This window comes from Neovison vison, chromosome 1, assembly GCF_020171115.1.
Source record: "Neovison vison isolate M4711 chromosome 1, ASM_NN_V1, whole genome shotgun sequence".
Lineage (NCBI taxonomy): Eukaryota > Metazoa > Chordata > Mammalia > Carnivora > Mustelidae > Neogale > Neogale vison.
Window position 1 is genome coordinate 246,297,999 of NC_058091.1, and position 20,595 is coordinate 246,318,593.

A 20,595-nucleotide genomic window follows, 5' to 3' on the forward strand; every position below is an offset into this window, starting at 1 on the left:
GCTTAAACATACATTAACTATCGCGTCTGGTAAGTGCACTGTCACTGTCTTCATTTTACCCACTGGGAAACAGACCCGTGCAGAGTGCAGCTAGTTATTCAACTTATTACTCTTTTGATTTTTAGCTGATTCTCTTGCATTGTTCAGATACTGTCATCAGCTGCAAATAAAGATTGTTTTCTCTTTCCTAATAATTATATTTCCTTTGTTTTTATCATCTCATTGAACGGCCCAGAACTCCTTGAGCATTGTTAACATTTGGCATCCTGGTCTTTCTCCTAAATTTCCTGGAGATCCCTCTGGTATTTCGGTGCTAAGTATGCATCTGGCCATTGGTTTTGTACATGCGTCATTAGGCTGTAAAATTATTCTTGTATTTCTGGTTCATTCAAGATTTGTTCCCATTTGACGTCATTCAGAGAACCGCTTCCTACCATGTCCCCACCCTTTTCCTATCACTGGTGATTACAAGGGGGGCATTTAGCTGGAGCCTCTGCTGCTTTGTGCCTGATAGACTTGGTGGCCAAGAGGCCCTACACTTGTGGAGAGACGGAAAATAGGTTCCCATCCTGGCCCCCCTGCACCTCATCTTGAAGCGACCTTGGCTTGAGGTACAAGGACATCTAGCGCCCAGAATCAGCCATTGAGGTTGCTAAGGGATGGTCTAGCAAGTGTGTGTGGAGAATGGGGACCAGTACCCACCCTTTCTACTCTCTGGGTCAGCTGCAAAGTCCTCCAAGGAAGAGAACTGTTTCCCTGGTTGCCAGGTGAGAGAGGCTTTGTTATGCTAGGACCTCCTGAGATTCCTCAGTTGTCCCTCAGGTGAAGGCATTAAAACATTTCTGTGTGTGTTTTCATGCTGGGTGTGTATGTGCACATGTGTGGCAGGGGCGGTGTGGGGGGAGTGTTGGGAAAACTTGTCTTTGAATAGAAGCCATGACATGGGCTGTCACAAGCTGACCTCTCCTTTCTGGAGCCTGTGAGGGACAGATGCTATTCTGACTTTGAAGTAGAGCCCATGAGTTTAACTTGGCCTGTGGAGAATGTCTGGCAGCTGCTTTTTTGGGTCCCTGGCCTGCTTTCAAAATAGTCTTGCCTATCTCTGGGAGGAGAACATAGCTGCTCACAGCCTCCTTGTGGATGTCAGGCCAGCGATGAGGCTTAGATGTTTGGATGGGGCTTAGCTGCAGCTGCACTTGTCATTGGGAGGAATCATAGATAGAAGCTCAGGGAAGCCGTCTGTCCTGGGTGCACTGCCACATTGCCAGAACTGGGTGCAGCAGTACAGTGTCCTGGCAAGGTGGTCTCCTGGTCAGTCTTCTGGTCCATCCACACCTTTCTATCCCTTCTGCCATCGACTCTTGCCTTGCCCTCTGCCTGGAGCTCCTCTCTGGGCACCTTGTTACCACCCCAGCCCTTCATTAGTCCGCTCTCCCTGAGGTGTCCACATTGTGATTGTGAGTGTCTGTTACCTGCCTTCCCTGTTTCTTGTTCACCACAGACTTGCTTCCAGGCCTGGTCTCCAGTTGCCTCTTTGGCCTCTTCTCATCTTACGTCTAACGTCTAATCCACGGTCATGGTGTCACACCCATTTTTGCGCCTGAACCTCTGCATTGCTGTTCTGTAGTGCTCCCCTACCTAATTCCTGCTTACCCATTAAGTCTCAGCTAGGTGGTCTTCCCTGACCATTCTTGACTGTATAGACTGAGCTTCCACAGACATGAAGCTTACCTGCTCCCAGCTCCTCCCGTATTGTGCTGTGGGGTTAGGCAGCTAGTTTTCTGCCTTTCCCACAGACTGAGCTGTGTGAGGGCATGGGCCATGTCTTGGTCACCCAGTGTAGCACCAGCCACATAGCAGGTGCTCATTAAGTATTTATTGAAATAAATACTTTTCTCACATGGGTCCCACCCATGTGAGATCATTAGGACCGTGCATAGCTGAAGCATGGTGAGCTGCCTTTGGGCAGATGTGCTTCCTGGGAGCACCACTGTAACTATCTGTGGAGAGCAAGAGGATATGAGATTCACTCGAATGTTTGTGGATGTGTGTGTGTTAGCATACATATGGAGAGGTAGGTGGCTTTCAGGCAGCAGATCACATATTTCAACTTGTACAGTCCTTTCCAGATGCCGTCATCTGACCTTGTAAGGCTCCTAAGTGAGTAGAAGGTGTGCCTCCTATCTTTGCTCTTTACAGCAGTGGGAGCCCAGTGTGAGCTGCTGCAGCAGAGGGGCATTTGAGTAGGTTTCTTGGCAGAGGAGGCTGCTGTGGTTGAGAAGGACCAGGTCAAGAGGAGCATACAAGGTTGAGGCTCAGGGACAGAGACACAGTCTGAGTGTGGTGGGAGTAGCCATGCACAGGTGGCGCTCAGGCAGGGGTGGTATGTGTGCCTGGTGAGAATGGGTGAGTGAGATGGGTGAATGGTCAAAGGGGACTCCAGAGGCACAGTTCTGCAGACAGCATAGACCTGGGTGAGAGCAGGGCAGTGGCCCGGGGATGACCGCCAAGCAGGAATGTGGGGGCCTTAGACTCCTGCCCTCCCGTGGCTTGCAGGATCACAGTGCCTTGTCTAGGGCCAACCGCCTGAAAAACTTCTTTCCCCCACTGGTCTGAATGGCAGATCTGGTCCCAGTCTCTCTAGGAAAACACTCAAGGCAAAGAAGGATAAGTCTGTCCTCTCTTCCTGCCTTCCAGCTTGCACGAGCCACTGTACGTGATCCTAAGACAGGCGTCCTCACTGTTGCCAGCTACAGGGTTTCCAAAAGGTTAGCAGAGGTGGTGGTGGCGGGGTTGGGGGTGGTGGTGGCGGGGGTGGCTGCTCCAGACCTATCTCCAGCCTATCTCCAGGGCTTCCTAGTTTATACTCCAGGGAGCTTGGCGTGGCTTGTCCTTCCTGCCAGCACCTTCCCTACTTAGAACACTCACCCTGTACTGCCTGTTAGTACTGGCCCTGACTTTGGGGAGAGCATGAGACCTCCTGTAAGCTGTCTTCCCCACCTTCCTTTCTCTCACTCCTTTTTGGCTTAGCTCATGGCTGGAGGAGGACGATGACCCTGTCGTGGCTCGAGTGAATCTCCGGATGCAGCACATCACAGGGCTCACCGTAAAGACTGCAGAACTGCTGCAGGTATGGTCGGCCCCCCGGGATGCTGGGGTTGGGAAGCGGCTGTTTCTGGCTAGAAGGTCTTGCAGGGTGCCCAGAGCCAGGCTCCTGGAGGCTTGCCCAGTGAACCATGTGTCTGCACAGTGCTTTGGGTGTGGAGTGACCTTGAACAGGGAAGCCAGAAGTAAGCATGCCTCCTGTCATTCTGACCGTTCATCATGCAACAGGTAGTGATCATCTTCTATATGCCCAAGTATCATATGAGGAGCTAGGGACTGGTGGTGGGCGTGGCAGACCCATTTGTATTTCTTGACTGTGGAAGCTGAAATCCCGCATTGTGTTAGGAACACTTCTAAGAGAAATGTATCTTCAGTGGTCATAGTTCAGATCACGTGGTTCACATGCAACTGGAGGTAAGGTATTTTGTGATGTGTTGGTCAGAAAAGGGAGAGGTCGAGAGATGCTGATGAGAATGGAGACCTTTTTTCAAAGCAGCCCCTGTGAAACCTTGGCTTTCTGCCTTTATTTCGAAGGTGATTGTGAAGACACATGGCAATTGGGTAGGGCTCCTAATAATATATTCTTTGTTGTATATTGAGTTCAAATCGGTTTTGTCCATGCTCCCTTCTGAACATTGGAATTTATGGGTTCTTTTGTAAAGTAATGACCTGAGACACAGCCAGAGAAGTTTTGCTGGCATTTTTAAAAAAGATTTTTTTATTTATTGAGAGAGAGTGAGCACGTGCATACACACTAGCAGGGGGAGGGGCAGGGGCAGAGGGATAGAGAGAATCTCAAGCTGACTGTACACTGAGCGCAGAGCCTTACTTGGGGCTTGATCCCATGACCCTAGGATTATGATCGGAGCTGAAATTAAGAGTCAGATGCTTAATCGACTGAGCCACCCAGTACCCCTCACTGGCATTTTTTAAGAGCCCCTTAGGTGTGTCTGGCCAGAGTTCTGAATATTTAAGGATTGCACCTTTGATCTTTAGGCTTGGCAACCATAGATTTCATTAGAATATTGAACTGAAGAGCATTTAAAAGATTTTCTAATCAAGCAAATGATTGAGGGTTTTTTTTTTTTTTTTCTGTAGCTCTGTCAGCAATCAGAAAACCAATTTTGAAGATCCTCTTTGTGGATTTGTGTAAAATCCACCAGTTTTTAAGTACATGCTAATTACCATTTAGTGTTGTGAAAATCTTATATAATCTTCAGTTTAATCCAACTTAATGTTGAATTTATAAACTTAATCTTTTTTGAAGATTTTATTTATTTGAGGTAGTGCATGTGTACATGAGCTGGGGAGACAGGCAGAGGGAGAGGGAGAAGCAGATTCCACACTGAGCGGGGAGCCTGACACAGGGCTTGATCCCAGGACCCTGGGATCATGACTTGAGCCAAAGGCAGCCATTTAATGACTGAGCCACCCAGTAGCCCAATTTAATTTTTTTTTAAAGATTTTATTTATTGGGGTACCTGGGTGGCTCAGTCATTAAGCATCTGCCTTTGGCTCAGGTCATGATCCCAGGGTCCTGCAGTCTAGTCCCACCCTTCAGGCTCCCTGGCGGGGGGTCTGCTTCTCCCTCTTCCACTCCCCCTGCTTCTGTTCTCTCTCTCTGCTGTCTCTCTCTCTGTCAAATAAATAAATGAAATCTTTAAAAAAAAAGATTTTATTTATTTGAGAGTGTGTGTGAGCAGGGGGAGGGGCAAAGGGAGAGGGGGAGAGAGGGAATGTCAAGCAGAGTCCACGCCGAGGCTCGATCTCACCAGCCTGAGATCATGACCTGAGTGGAAATCAAGAGTCAGATGCTTAATCAACTGAGTCACACATGCACCCCAAGCTTAATTTAATTTTAAGGTAGTTCCATAAACAAGCACATTGATAGAGGACTTCTGCCACATCTCCCACTTCCACCTTTTCAGGCGCAGTAGGGACTCTCAGTGCACTAGGTGCGTCTTTATTGGTATTGTTGGGTTTCCTGTCTCTGTGGAGCCGGTCTGTTGTTATAAAACATCTGTCGTGGTCAGAGCCAGTGTTAGGACTCTCATGGCCCCCATCGAGGACAGCATTCTGTTTGGCTGATCCCATACCCTGGAACAGTGGGCTGAGGAGACTGGATGGGACCTGTGCCACTGTTGGCCTCCTGGCTGACTCCCTGGCTACACGCTCTGTACGCTGTCTCACATGCAAGCCGAGAAGGCAGCAGCTTCATACTTGGACTGGCTTCTCTGCCACAACCCTGGCTCCATCAAGTTTGGCCTTTTGTAGGTCAGTAATGAGTGGGATCCAAATGCCAGGACTCCGTGTGGAGGGGCTCTTACAGTCAAGGCTCTTCTGGAAGATCCAGACCACAGCTGCCCAGGCACTGAGGCACCATTTTTGTTTGTCTTCTAGGAACTATATCGGCATTAACTTTGCCTGCCGGCAGTGTTGAAAGCCTTGACCCTCTGTGGTCTGGGGGACAGGGACCTGGGTTTCAGCACCTCCCTCTAGGTGCTCATTCAGCATGGACTGTTTGTGGTATAACCAGTGCCTAGGTACCAGCAAGAGCCTGTACCCCCTGGCCCCTCAAAATGTTACAGGCTTCTGGAAAGGAGCTGGTTCTTCTATTCCCTGTTGACACTCTTTCACCTGTGGCCGATGTGTTTGCAATTGATCATTTGGAAGAAAAAGCAATTGAGGCTTTCTTATGAATTGGATGAAGGCTTGTCTGATAGTGGAGGAGATGCTACACTGACAGAATTCTTTAAGATTGAACGCACTTCTGACTTGATGTCTCAGCTTTACTAAAAAAGTAATTTCTGACCAATTTTTTTTTTGTCTTCACTCTGACTTCAGTATAATAAATACTCATGGTTTTCAAATGATTGGCTCTTCTATTTTTGTAACAACACATCTAATGAGTCAAATGAATGCTATCACAGGAATCAGGATGTTTTTTGGCTGGGGGGGTGGTATTTATTTATTTTTAAATTTAAATTCAATTAATTAACATAGTGTATTATTAGTTTCAGAGGCAGAGTTCAGTGATTCATCAGTTGCATATAACACCTAGGACTCATTATGTCACATGCCCTCCTAATGCCCTTTACCCAGTTATCCCATCCACCCCCCAGCAACCCTTGTTTCCTGTGATTAAGAGTCTTTTATGAAAAAAAAAAAAAAAAAAAAAGAGTCTTTTATGATTTGTCTCCCTTTCCAATTTCATCTTATTTTATTTTTCCCTCCCTTCACATATGCTCCTCTGTTTTGCTTCTTAAATTCCACGTATGATTAAAATCACATGATGGATGTCTTTCTCTGATTGAGTTATCTTGTTTAGCATTATATACTCTAGTTCCATCTGTGTTGTTGCAAATGGCAAGATTCCATTTTTGATGGCTGAGTAATATTCCATTGCATGTATATATACACCACATCTTCTTTATCCATTCATCTGTTGATGGACATCTAGATCCTTTCCATAATTTGGCTATTGTGGACATTGCTGCTATAAACATTGGTGTACACATGCCCCTTTGGGTCACTACATTTGTATCTTTAGGGTAAATACCCGGTAGTGTGATTGCTGGGTCGTAGGGTAGCTCTATTTTCAACTTTCTGAGGAACCTCCATGCTGTTTTCCAGAGTGGCTGCACCAGCTTGGCATTCCTACCAACAGTGTAGGAGGGTTCCCCTTTCTCTGCATCCTTGCCAACCTATATCATTTCCTGACTTGTTAATTTTAGCCAAGGAACCAGTTTTGATGTATAGTTGCTTGTTATAAAAGTTGTGAATCTGGGCTTGGAGTTGCCTACATCCACAATTGCACATCCACAAGCTCCCATGACACTTGCAGTCTTTGGGGACAGTGTTAAATAGTGTAGACACAGTAGCATCGGTGCATGATCCAGTGGGATTCCCAAAACTTAAAAGATGAGCTTGCTGTGGTGATGTGGCTTCTTTCATTCCATGACATCTGCAAGTTTAAGCATCCCATCCCGCAAATGGGAGTATTGGAAAATATAGTCATTTTCTGCAGTTCCCGCAACAGGTGGTGATCAAATTTTGCAGAGTGCATTGGCACCCTAATCCCAGTCATGTTGAAAATTTTCTTCCAAGTTCCCAACAAGTGGACCCAACGAAAGTGTTTGTAATGTGACTTTATCAATGGCTGTAGCACTTCCCTTCTTAGATGCACCTCCAGGCTTAGGGTCATCTGCTGAATCTGGCCTCGCCCTGTTGACAGGATTTCCAGGTATTTCTGGTGCAGGCATCTTGAATGCTGAAGCAGCTTGTGATAGCATATTTTCCTTCATATCTAAATTTTTAATTTTGCAGACACTGAAAATCATGCTGTCCCAATTCACTACATCACATTTCATAGATCCTGCTTTCTTTTCCAATAAGAGGATTTCTTTCTTTCTTTTTTTTTTTTTTTGTAAAGTATCCCCCCTCCTACTCTCTCCCTCATGTCTATAGGTCTTCATTATTGCCAGTTTTGCAGACTCTCACATCTGACTGTTGGAATCGCCAAAAAGGATATGCAAAAAATACCAACTTCCTGAATACCGATAGCTGAGCCCCAGAGGTTTTTAGGGTTTCAGTATAATGCAGTAGCCAAGTGTTCCCAGGTGGACATCGATGGTACCACCTGATCCATCATCTTCCTTATCAGACTCTGCACTTTGTCTTGAACTTTGTCTCTCATTCTGTCCTCTGTGGCTAGAATAACCGTGTTTGACTTAACACTTACGTTGTGCTGGTAAACTGTTCAGTCAGGCATTTACAGCTTATAGTCCAATTAATGATGTTTGGTAGTTGCAGAAGCTAGGATGGCTCAGGTCCTACTCCAGACACAGGCTCCTTCTGGGGACACTGAGGGCGCAGCAGTCGTCAGCTGCCTGGCGCTTGCTGTTTCACTTGGATGCACAGCTACTCCCTGCAGGGAAGCACTGTGAGAGGGAGCAGGGTATGTTCTCCTGGCTCCCTTTGACCTGGGACAGCAACCAGGGTGAAGTGACCTGGGGTAGGGGCAGTGTCAGGTCCTCAGGAGCTACTAAACTAACATAAAAGCAAAGTTCCCGTCTTGAGTTTCTCATTGGATTTCCTTGGATTATCTTTCTATTATCCTGCAAACAAATAGAGCCCCAGCCAGGGCCTGTCTCAAGGGAAGCACTCCCTTCTGTCCTCTGAGAGTCCCTGAGGGGCTGGAGCTTCTCCACAGGGGCTGCCTGTAGGTTGCCCATTTTGCTGTGTTTGGGAAACCCCATTTATGCTGCGGCCTGACTCTGCGACAGAGCCATGGATACATTTGATGCATGTGGGCTTCCCGTGCTGACAGGGCATACTTACCATCTACTTTGGAGAGGATGCACTTGGGGGTTCTGGTTATTAAGGATGCAGGTTATTTTGGTTCATGTGGGGACACAGTGTCCCTGCGGAGATGGGCTGCTTCAGGACTATTCATGCTGCTGACAAGGTCCGTTGCTGTTCTTTCCCACCAGGTTGCTAATTATGGAATGGGAGGACAATACGAGCCACATTTTGACTTCTCTAGGGTAAGATTCAAACCATGGGTGTGGTAGAGGGCCCTGTTCCTTCTGACTTGAGAAAGCTGAAGCTCCTTGGAACATTTCAGCCTTGACATCAATGCCCCCCAACCCCCACCCCATGCCTTACCAGGACCAAGTCTTTGTCCCTGGAAAAGTCCAAATGAGGAACATAGGGCCTTTGGAGCCCAGTGCAGCCAAGCTGTTTCACTTTGCCATGACTATAAAGCATGGGCCCAGTCTAGGTCTTTGTGAAAGCAGCTGTTCCTGCCCCCGTCCCCCTGTGCCCTGCCAGGGTTTTCTTTGCTGAAAGGAAAAACCATGGTCCAGGCTGATGTATGGAACACATGCTTAGTGTTGTCCCTTGACCCTTTTGGCCCCAGTCCTGTAAGTGGGGGGTGGAATCATCTGCAAACGTGGGTGAAAGTTGTTGTTTGTTGCAGCGACCTTTTGACAGCGGCCTCAAAACGGAGGGGAATAGGTTAGCGACGTTTCTTAACTATGTAAGTATTGGGGCTAGGTCCACCTGTTCATTCTCACTTAATTTTATAGAAAAATGAGCAAGATGCTTTCAAGCGTTTAGGGACGGGGAATCGTGTGGCCACGTTCTTAAACTACGTGAGTATGATGCATGCAGCAAATGGGCCCTCGGGGAATCTGGGTCCAGAGTGCTATCTCATATCCACTCTTGTCAGGGCTGATAGCACCAGCTGTCGCTCAGTGGCTGGGCCCTTTTGGCCCTCAGCACTCTTCTTGACTGGAGGAGAGATTTGGCCTGTGTTCCCATCTGTGTGCTCACCCACATCCCTGATGTTCATATCCCTGGCTCTTTTTTTGATGGGCCCAGTGCTAGTCAGGACTTTTGGGGTGAGTGCTCTGGAGAGTTCCATCCTTGGCAGCAGAGTGAGGAGGCTGCCATGAGGCCTTCCGAAATGAAAGTTGCCTTTGTTTCTCCAGAGCTCAGTGGCCTGCCTCCCATCTGTTGCCTTTGCTCCAGCCACAGGCCGTCAGGTTTACCTCTCACATGAGGAGCAGTTTGTTTTCCCCTCTGCTTAGAGAGCCTGCTCTAAAGAGGCATACAGACTGTCAAGTAACTTAGAGACGGAATCCTGTGGCCATCTTTTCCTTTGATGTCTCATTGATGTTTTTGTGTGTAGTTATTATGTTCTAGGGCTGGCCATGAACATGCTAGTGAGCAGGACAAGTGGAGTCTCTTGTGGGCTTTACGGTCTAACATGAGAGACTTGTTTTAACCATAGGAGAGGTAATTTATTTAGTTACCATGGGGACAAGTACCTTGAAAAAGTGGCTCAGGGTTGAGGTTCAGAGAAGGCCTCCCTGTGGAGTAATGTGTCAGTGGAGACTTGCAGTTGAGTGGAAATTAGTTGGTGGAACATGGTTTCTGGCGGAGGGGAGAATGTGTGGAGACCTGGAAAGGGGAAGGAGCTGGGGATGGTGGAAAAAGGGAAGAAGACTGGTGTGACTCAGAGGCAGTGCTTGAGGTGAGAGCAGCTGGAGCGAGAGAATGGCTGCTGAGACGGACAGGGCCTTTGGGTTCTAGAAAAGAGTCTGGATTTGATCCCTAAGCCTGTGGGAAGCCATCAAAGGTTTTCATCTTACTCATTTACCATATGTCTGTCGAGTGCTTTTTAGTCTGTCTGGCATGCATCCTGTGGAAATATTTTTTAAAACTCCATGTTTTATTACATTGTAGACAAAAAGACTTAAAGTGAGACAGCCAGATGAGAGTGAAGTGGTGCCTTGGGCAGGAGTTGAGGCCCGTTTTGTGGTCCTAAGTGTAGCCTCCCTACTGTGGTGCTTGTGTTCCATGTAGTTGGAGGCCTCTTTGGGAGAAAGCAGGGCCTGTGGAACCAGACCCTTGTGTGCTCACCGCGCTGGCCCTGGGGGAGGGCTGCCATTCTGGGAAGGTGAGGGTGGTGCTAGAACTGAGAAACAGAACCCGCACGGTGGGTTACAGATGGTGTTGGGGGCAGCAGGGAGCTTTGAGTTAGGGCAGTTCCCAGGGCACAGTGCCCAAGGTGTGGCCCAGGCTGGATGGTGATGTGAGAGCGGGGATCCGTCAGGCATTTTCCATGTACAGACTCGGATTGTTCCCATCCGAGGACAGTCAGGGTTTAAGTCTCCTGCAGGGCTACCGCTCTCAAGTGCCCCGGGCATAGGACTATCCTGATGAACCACACAGATGAAGCTGGGTTTAGGGAGGGGTAGTGCATGGGATGAGCTTCTCTTGGTGGAAGGGTGGCTGTGGAGCAGAGCCTTCAAGCAGTGCCACTCTGGCTCAGTAATCTGAATACTAGTGTCCTTGGTGGCTCAGTTGTTCTGAGAGCTTTGAGTACAGGGGCCAAGCTCTATGCTTTGTATTCCCAGATGAGTGATGTAGAAGCTGGTGGTGCCACTGTTTTTCCTGATCTGGGGGCTGCGATTTGGCCGAAGAAGGTAAGTTCTAGTTTTTGTGGGTCACAGGTTGAAGCCCCCAGTTCCCATTCCCTGGCTGCTTGACTTTTACTGTGAGAGGCCTTAGCCCCTCCCTGCCTGAACTCTGACATTGTAGCCTCAGCTTCTATCTGGGGAGATGGGCTGGGAAGGGAAGTCCCTTTGGGGGAACGTGGGTTATTAAACACCTGCCCCACCATGAACGGTGAATACTTCTATATTGCTGGAATGCCAGAGCCCTGTCCCTTTGTACACAGGGCTAAGTAGAAATGCACTTAGTTGAAAAAAATTGTGAGGTGAGGGTTTTTCTGTCTAGGGAGGTGTTTAGGGTCAAGTCCTTGAGCCCTGTATCTAAGAGTGTTGTCTGATGGGGTGTCTCTTTTTTCTAGGGCACAGCTGTATTCTGGTACAATCTCCTGCGGAGTGGGGAAGGTGACTACCGTACGAGACATGCTGCCTGTCCTGTGCTTGTGGGCTGCAAGTGGGGTGAGTGGCCTTAGCCTGGGCTCTGTGGTCAGCCTTAGACTCTGAGTTGGGAGGTGCCTGCTGCCCTGTTTTCACAGTGCCAAGACTGTTTTCCTTTTTGAGTTTTTCCTTTCCCCCCTGCTAACTCGTTGTCTTATCCAGCCATGTAGCTGTCCTCAAAGCCGATTATGGACCAGGATAGCTGGCTGGGAACATGCTCAGGGAGGCCCACAGAGCTGAGGGAGCTCTAAGGAAGAATAGCTACACAAGCACTGTAGGTCCAGGATGGCTCCCAGAGGAGTGGCCTCAGGCAGGGGTTCTGAGGGAGCAGTGGGAGAGAATTGGAATCAGAATGGGGAAGGGGTGACCCAGGAAAGCAAGGCTCACATGGAACAAGGCCCACACTAAAACTAGCATCATGGGTGTGGGGTCCAGCTGTTTTGTCCCTTGAATAAGGGGAGGCCTATGGCACAGGGACTAGAACATGAGGCTCAAGTCTGGGACCAAATTACAGAGACTGAAGCCAGAGCTTTGAGCTTTGTTCTGGAAGCACTATGGTGAACCAGAGAGAGGCTTGGGTGAGGATGATAGGAAGTGATTGCAAACAGAGGTGTTTATACCTCTTGGAGAGTTTTGGGGGTAAGAGTGGTAGGTTCATAGAAAGTTAAGCAATTAGAAACAAAATGAACAATTGCTGACTTCAGGGAAAAGAAAACGTTGTACGAGAAATGTCAGCATACACTGCTGGGTGGCTCAGGTATGAGCAACATTTATGTGACATGATAATGAAAGCACTGTATGTCGATTTAATTAAAATTTATGATTTAACACTATTGGGAAGATAGGATGTGATAAGTATGTGTTTTAGAGATAGAATAAAAGAATTAAAAAATTAAAAGTCAAGGGGCGCCTGGGTGGCTCAGTGGGTTAAGCCACTGCCTTCGGCTCAGGTCATGATCTCAGGGTCCTGGGATCGAGTCCCGCATCGGGCTCTCTGCTCAGCGGGGGGCCTGCTTCCCTCTCTCTCTCTCTCTTTCTGCCTGCCTCTCTGCCTACTTGTGATCTCTCCCTGTCAAATAAATAAATAAAATCTTCAAAAAAAAATTAAAAGTCAAGAGATAGCAGTATAAGCATGTTATTTAGAAATATGTGGTTAAATAGAAGAAACAATGAAAGATATTGAGTGTCCTCTTTTTTTTTTTTTTTTAAAGATATTATTTATTTATTTGAGAGAGAGAGAGAGCATGAGAGTAGAGAGGTCAGCAGGAGAAGCAGACAGATGCGGGACTCCATCCCGGGACTCCAGGATCATGACCTGAGCCGAAGGCAGTTGCTTAACCAACTGAGCCACCCAGGCGCCCCATTGAGTGTCCTCTTGAAGTGGGGTTTGGTAGTGGAAGGGTTGGGAAGAAAATCGCTGTTTATTCATTTTAAGCTTTGTAGACAATTTTTTTCAACTAAGTGCATTTCTACTTTAAAATCTCTATGGCTTTAGTAGTGCATTGGGATAAATTTGTTTTATCATTCTAAGAGTCTTTGTTAAGGAATGAACTGGCGTGTCACATGGATTGGGGGCACAGCTTCAGGTGACAGACAGTGCTAGCACCAGCTCTGCTCCTCTGCTGCCCAAAGTATACACACTGGGTCGGCTGGCCCCCAGGTCTTGAGGTTGATGTCCAGGCCCTCCACAGTCCTGACAGGCTTCCTCGCCCTTGGCTTCTATATCTCATTTCCTTCCCAGTAATATCAAGCTGCTTGAGGTCCCTCATATATGCCAGAGTGGTTCATGCCTTGATGTCTTTCTCATCCTGTTCCCACTTCTTGGACCACCTTGATAAAGGAGTCATCTGGTATATCCATCTTCTTCCCTGGATAACTCCTGTTCAGTATCATGTCCCAGCCTGGAGTCTTCTCTTCATGGTTAGATGCCCTTTGGTTCAGTTTCCATGGCAACGTACACGTATGTATCTTTTATCACCTTTGAACAGTTATCTATACAGAGCTCTTCCTTACCAGCTCATGAGCAACTTGAGGTATGAGACCATATCTTACTCATGTTTGAGTTGCAAGACCCAGTGTGGGGTTCATCATGAAGGAGTCATTCATTCTGGCTGCTAAGCTAACCAACAGGATTGTAACATACTTTCCTTTTGTTCACAGTCTCCAATAAGTGGTTCCATGAACGAGGACAGGAATTCTTGAGGCCATGTGGATCAACAGAAGTTGACTGACTTCGTTTTCTGCGCCTACCTTTCCTGGCCCTACAGCCCATGTCATCCTCAAGTTCAACATGACAGACACCTTTGTATGTTTCAGGCCCTATCACTTGGGACTTTGTTGGAATAAATGTTTGTCTGGAGCGAAGGGAGAACTGACTGGGGAGGGTCCCGGGTGACCTGGGTCCTGACCTCTCTGGTCAGCCTGTGCCACCTCTGGCCACAAAAGTTAGGTCAGGGTGGCTGCAGCAGAATCAGGCTATCTAGCACCTAGCAAGGTGCCTTTGTACCTCATATGTTTTAGGTGTGAGGTGTTTTCAGTGAACCAAAGTTCTGATACCTTGTTTACATGTTTGTTTTTATGGCATTTCAGTCAATGTGACTTTAACCAAAAAATAAAGTATCCCTGCCAGAAGCCTTAAAGAGCCTTATTCGGAATCTTTTTTTTTTTAAAGATTTTATTTATTTATTTATTTATTTGACAGAGAGAAATCACAAGTAGGCAGAGAGGCAGGCAGAGAGAGAGAGAGGGAAGCAGGCTCCCTGCTGAGCAGAGAGCCCGATGCGGGGCTCGATCCCAGGACTCTGAGATCATGACCTGAGCCGAAGGCAGCGGCTTAACCCACTGAGCCACCCAGGCGCCCCTCGGAATCTTTTTTAAGATGGGGGAGCTTATACCACATTCATGATTTCTTTCCTATGCATCTCCTCTTTGCTGGGAGAATCTGGGTAGTGAATACTTGATTGGCAAAACCTTGACCTTGGGTTCTAGATCTGGTTTCAACACTTACAGTTCCATACTTCGGTATCCTTTCTGGAAAGTGAGGGAAACAGTCTCTCCTTGCTTTCCAGAGAACATAGTGATCATGTATGTTCATGACTGTTTTGCTGTTAAAATCTGAAAAATTTTTTTGAAGTTTCTTATTTAAAAATTTGGAGATATATAGAACTGTGAAACCTAGATGTACAATTTAAAGAATATGAAGGTGAACATGAGCACTCATGTGACCACCACCCAGGTTAGAGAAGGGATCATTTTCAAATTTGCTCCTCAGGAGTCCCTTGTAATGCTCTTCTGGATCCTATCTCTTGTTCTGCTTCCAGTACCTTAGTGGTAACCATTGTCTAGTGATTTGTGGTAATTACTCCTTTGTGCTTTGTAATTTTACTACCTGTTTACTTCCCTAAATAAGTAGTTATTTTGTTTTCCCTGATTTTGAATGTTTTGTAGATGGAATCGTGTATTTTTAAGGGTGTTGAGCTTCTTTTGTTTGACACATCTTTTTAAGATTCATTCCTGTTGTATAGCTCTGGTGTGTTTTAATTTGTAGGGCTGCTTCAGTTTTGTTAATGTGACAGTACATAACATAGCCAATGTACTGTTAATAGATAATTTGAACTGGTTTCAATCTTTGTATATTATAAAAACTACTTTTTACATTTTTATACATGATTCCTGGTACACATAAATACATTTCTATAGAATATATACCTAGTAGTGGATAATGTGGAGTTTTAGTAGTTAGTTCTCAACTTTAACATATAATGTATTCCAGAGTGGTTATCCATACTCTCATCAGGAGTGAATGAGAATTCTTGTTATTCCAACCTTCTCTAGTATCTGGTATTGTCAAACTTCTGCATTTTAGCTAGCATTTTTTAAAAAAGATTTTATTTATTTATTTTGAGAGACAGAGAATGAGCAAGTGAGGGAGAGAAAGTACAGGCTGGAGGAGGGACAGAGGGAGAGGGAGAAACAGGGTCCCCACTGAGCAGAGAGCCCAATAAGGGGCTCAATCCCAGGACCCTGGGGATCATGACCTGAGCCAAAGGCAGATGCTTAGCTGACTGAGCCACCCAGGCGCCAGGCGCCACAGCTAGCTTATTATATGCATATTATTATCTATTTTAACATCATTATTTTTTTTTTAAAGATTTTATTTATTTATTTGAGAGAGAGACAGGGAGAGAGAGCATGAGTGAGGAGAAGGGCAGAGAGAGAAGCAGACTCCCCGTGGAGCTGGGAGCCCGATGTGGGACTCGATCCCTGAACTCCGAGATCATGACCTGAGCCGAAGGCAGTCGTCCAACCAAGTGAGCCACCCAGGCGTCCCTTAACATCATTATTGATGACATTGAATACCTTTTTATTAGTCCCTAGGTTTTGTCTTTAACTGTCTTTTCAAGTCTTTATCTTACTGATTGACTAGAACTTTTAGCATATTATAGACATAAGCTCTTTGATGGCTATAGGTTTTCAAGTATCTTCCCCTTTTTTGCAAGTATCTTCCTTTTTCTAGTTTGTCTTTTCAGTCTAAGTTTTGTCTTCTGATGAACAGAAGTTCTTAATTTTTATGTCAGATTTATCAAGCTTTCCCTTTTTGATTTAATGCTTTTTATATTTTGTTTAAGACATTGTTCTATTCTCCAAAATGATGAAGGTATTTCCTATATTCTTTGCCAAAAGCATTATAGTCTTGTCTTTTACGTTAATGTCTTTCACACACCTGGGTTTTATTTTTCTTGGTGCAAGGGTCTACTTAAAATCTTCTTGCGTATTTTGTTAGGATAGAATAGGATTATGCTATAGTAGTAATCAAACCTCTAAATCTCAGTGGCTTTTAATATATAAAATGAGAACTCTTCTAAAAAGAATTGCTGGGATTGGGCACCTGTCACTTATCTAATGCCATGTAATCTTCTAGACCTCTGTTGGCAGATCCTAAAAGGATGTCAGCTGGTGAAGGAATATGGGAAACACAGTTTACAGAGTTGCAACTCCAGTATAGCAGTGAGAGTACGGAAAGATTTGCTATTTGTTATGCTCCACAAATAAGTGAAACCATATGATAATTGACTCTCTCTGCTTGACTTATTTCACTCAGCATAATCTCTTCCATTCCCGTCCATGTTGCTACAAAAGTTGGGTATTCATCCTTTCTGATGGAGGCATAATACTCCATAGTGTATATGGACCACATCTTCCTTATCCATTCATCCGTTGAAGGGCATCTTGGTTCTTTCCATAGTTTGGCGACCGTGGCCATTGCTGCTATAAACATTGGGGTACAGATGGCCCTTCTTTTCATGACATCTGTATCTTTGGGGTAAATACCCAGGAGTGCAATGGCAGGGTCATAGGGAAGCTCTGTTTTTAATTTCTTGAGGAATCTCCACACTGTTCTCCAAAGAGGCTGCACCAACTTGCATTCCCACCAACAGTGTAAGAGGGTTCCCCTTTCTCCACATCCTCTCCAACACATGTTGTTTCCTGTTTTGTTAATTTTGGCCATTCTAACTGGTGTAAGGTGATATCTCAATGTGGTTTTAATTTGAATCTCCCTGAGGGCTAATGATGATGAGCTTAGAGCTGAGAAACAATGGAAAAATTATTGGCATGCTAGGTGGGTCATCTCCACTCCCGCCATTTGACAGTCTTCAAGCTTCTCGAAGGTATATAGTAGTCTCTTTAATCAGTTTTGGAAAACTATTAAGCCATTCTCTCTCTCTCTCTTTTTTAAGGATTTATTTATTTATTTGACAGAGAGATAGAGAGCAAAAGTAAGCAGAGCAGCAGGCAGAGGGAGATGGAGAAGCAGGCTCTCGACCGAGCAGGGAGCCCAATGTGGGGCTCAACCCTGGGATCATGACCCAAGCCAAAGGCAGCTGCTTAGGTGACTGAGCTACCCAGGCATCCCCATTTTCTCTTTTAATATTTTCTATATTCCTTCTGGAACTCTGATTATATGTAAATTAGACTATATCATACTATTCTTAACTCTTAACCTGCTTTCATTTTTTTTTTTTATAACTATACTATATTTTGGGTAATTTTCACAATTGTTTTCTAGTTTATTCTCTTTTTTTTTTTTTTAAGATTTTTTAATTTCTTTATTTGACAGAGAGATCACAAGTAGGCAGAGAGGCAGGCAGAGAGAGAGGAGGAAGCTGGCTCCCTGCTGAGCAGAGAGCCCTGTGCGGGGCTTGATCCTAGGACCCTGAGATCATGACCTGAGTGGAACCAGAGGCTAAATCCACCCAGGGGCCCAGTTTATTCTCTTTTCTATTAAATTCTTCTACATGTTTTTCTTTAGCCAGCTTAAAGATGAAATTCCACCATTTCTAGGCTTACACCATTCCTGTTGAAAATTCAGCTCTTTTGTCCTTTTGTTACTCCTTTGAAAATAATTCCCACCCCACATCCCTTCCCTGCTGTCTGCTTTTTAAGACTTTTGTTATGGTTTTTGGTGGTTTTACTATGATGTGCTGATGGTGGGTTTCTTGTTATTTTCTGCTTGAGGTGTACAGGGTTTCTGAATTTTTAGGTTGTCTTTAATCAGTTTTGGAAATTTCTCAGACATTATTCAAATGTTGTTACGGTCGCATTTTTTCTGGTCTCCTCTGAGACTCCAATAATCTGGACGTTAGACCTTTTCAGTTTCAGGTTTGATACTCTTCTCTTGTTTCTCAACCTTTTTTCCCCACTTGTGTTTTACTAAATATTTTCTATTCATCTGTCTTCCAATTAATTTATCACTTCTCCTAAACCCATCTACTGAGTTCCTAATTTCAGTTCTTCTATTTTTCAGTTCTAGAATATCTACCCATTCAATTTCTAATAGATTCTAATTCTCCAGGGAACTAATCTTTGTGTTTTATCCATGTTTTTCTCCAAGTAATGAATCAGCTATTTAAAAGTTCTTGTCTAGGTGCCTGGGTGGCTTAGTCAGTTAAGCATCTGCCTCTGGCTCAGGTCATGATCCTGGGGTGTTAGGATTGAGTCCTGCACTTGGCTCCCTGCTCAGCAGTGAGTCTGCTTCTCCCTCTGCCTTTCCCTCCCGCTCCTGATCTCTCTTTTGCTCTCTCTCAAATAAGTAAAATCTTTAAAAAAAAATAATAAGTTCTTGTCTGATAACTCCATGATAAAAATTTTCTGTAGATCTTTTTTTTTTCCCTCTCTCTTCGCTGCTCATCATTTAGTCCTTTCTATTGGTACGGCTGATGAATTTTGACTGGATGCTCGACATTGTGTATGACGAATTATAGAGTCTCTGGATGGTGACAATGTCCTACACAATGGGTTCATCCTTTCCCTCTACTAGGCAGAGTGAGGACTGATCAACTTAATCTAATCAGAGTCTCAGCCAACTTAATTAAGGCTGGGTTTCAGTTTTCTTGACTCTACTTCTGGTTTATCCTCATTCCCCACTCCCCTGCTTGAGAGAATTAGTCCTCTAGGGGTTTTCCAGTTGAGAGCCCAGAATGCTAACTGGATCTGGCCCTCTGTCAGTTGTACAGCTCTAATCTTTGTATCCTTAGTATCTAGATACTGCCTGAAAAATGCATTTTCTTTTTAGGTTTTCCTCCTTAACTTTACATTCTGCATAGCTTCAGAATTCAGAAAGTGTCTTAATGGGTGAACAGGCTGAGTGGTTGACTAAGCTCTCCACCCTTCCCTTCTATTCAGTATTCAACAAATTAGTCTAATTTTTGCCTTTTATTACCCCTTGAGACTGCCACTATGTCTGATGGTTTCTCTGCCTCTTAGCAACTGCCCATTTCTTGAATCCTTTATCTGCATTCTCAGTTTTTATGCCATGCCTATAATCAGAACATGATCTAAGGATAAAAGAAACTTAAGGACTTTTCGCTCACCAGCTTGAGAATCATTCTTTCCTGGGATTTTGATGCTCAAGTCCTTTTTGTTTTAGCAGTCCTTTGATGCCTTAAGACAGATTTTTAAAAGGTTTTATGCAGCTGTCATGATTCTGTTTGACCACAAGCAACTTGGTTCTGTTGGTCCACCAGAATCTACTCCTTCTTAGCTGGGAGTGGAAGTCTCTTGTTCTTTTGAGTTTAAAATTCATTTCATGTGAAATAAAACAGAGATACAGAAAAACTTATCTTTGGTATCCTCCTTTGTTATACGGCCTAACAAGATGTTTCATATTAATTTTGAACATTTCCTGCTTTAAGCATGGAGTCAACCATTAAGGAATCTGTTATTTCTTGGTACTTACCTACCAATCTCATTGTGGTCCTGGAAACAAAGGACAAAATTAGAGACAGGAAACTATTTTCAGTAATCTTTATTAACTTAGCTTAGCATTAACATGTTCAATATGGCACTAAAAAGAGTTGAGCATTTCACTATGCATTTGGGAATTTGCTAGGCAAATTCAGTTTAGAGTAACAGGTTTTTAGGCAAACCTTTAGGATAACAAGCTGGAGCTCAGAAAGGTTAGGTAATGTACCTGAGGTCACATGAGATTTCAGTGCTGGTCAGTGAAAAGCCTGGGAGTCAGATCCTGATCTGGAAGCTGCCCAAAGCCTTTGCTCAAAAAAATTTGTATTTTGGGGGCACCTGGGTGGCACAGTTGGCTGAGCATCTGACAGTTTCAGCTCAGGTTGTGATCTCAGGGTGGTGAGAGTGAGCCCCATGTTGGGCTCTGCACTCAGTATGGAATCTGCTTAGGACTCTCAGCCCCTTCCCGTGCACATACTCTCTCTCAAATAAGTAAATCTTTATTTTTATATTTCATCCATGTAACAGTTATAAAATGATATGGAAGCAAAGACAAAATACTGCTTTTACCTTTAAATAATTTGGAGTAATGTAAAAGATTCCTAAATAGATAAGTAACATAGAAGTCTGACAACAGAGAACCAAGTGCTTGAGTAACAGGAAAGTATCTGATTTAACCAGGAAGTTGGCACTAGAGTAGGCAACATTAGATCTGGGGCTTGAAGCTTATGAAAATTTGCTTTCTCTGCTATCCCAGTTAAAAATATATGCACATGGCTTTGAAATTAAAGAA

At 44.9% G+C, this 20,595-nt stretch overlaps 1 protein-coding gene across 9 annotated transcripts in view; it reads left to right on the forward strand.

The window, feature by feature from the left end:
• Window positions 1-14,200, forward strand: part of P4HA2 (prolyl 4-hydroxylase subunit alpha 2) — a 34,523-nt gene extending 20,323 nt beyond the window's left edge. For 6 of the 9 annotated variants that reach the window (XM_044228055.1, XM_044228020.1, XM_044228061.1 and 3 more), the window contains 7 exons: window positions 2,698-2,768; window positions 3,031-3,130; window positions 8,598-8,651; window positions 9,195-9,260; window positions 11,031-11,099; window positions 11,486-11,582; window positions 13,722-14,200. In XM_044228055.1, the coding sequence (XP_044083990.1) occupies window positions 2,698-2,768; window positions 3,031-3,130; window positions 8,598-8,651; window positions 9,195-9,260; window positions 11,031-11,099; window positions 11,486-11,582; window positions 13,722-13,792 (528 nt within the window). In that variant the 3' untranslated portion in view covers window positions 13,793-14,200. Of the gene's footprint in view, window positions 1-2,697; window positions 2,769-3,030; window positions 3,131-8,597; window positions 8,652-9,085; window positions 9,146-9,194; window positions 9,261-11,030; window positions 11,100-11,485; window positions 11,583-13,721 lie in introns of all 9 variants that reach the window. The other 3 variants (XM_044228070.1, XM_044228075.1, XM_044228082.1) reach the window with 2 other exon arrangements.
• The last annotated feature ends 6,395 nt before the right edge of the window (window positions 14,201-20,595 follow it).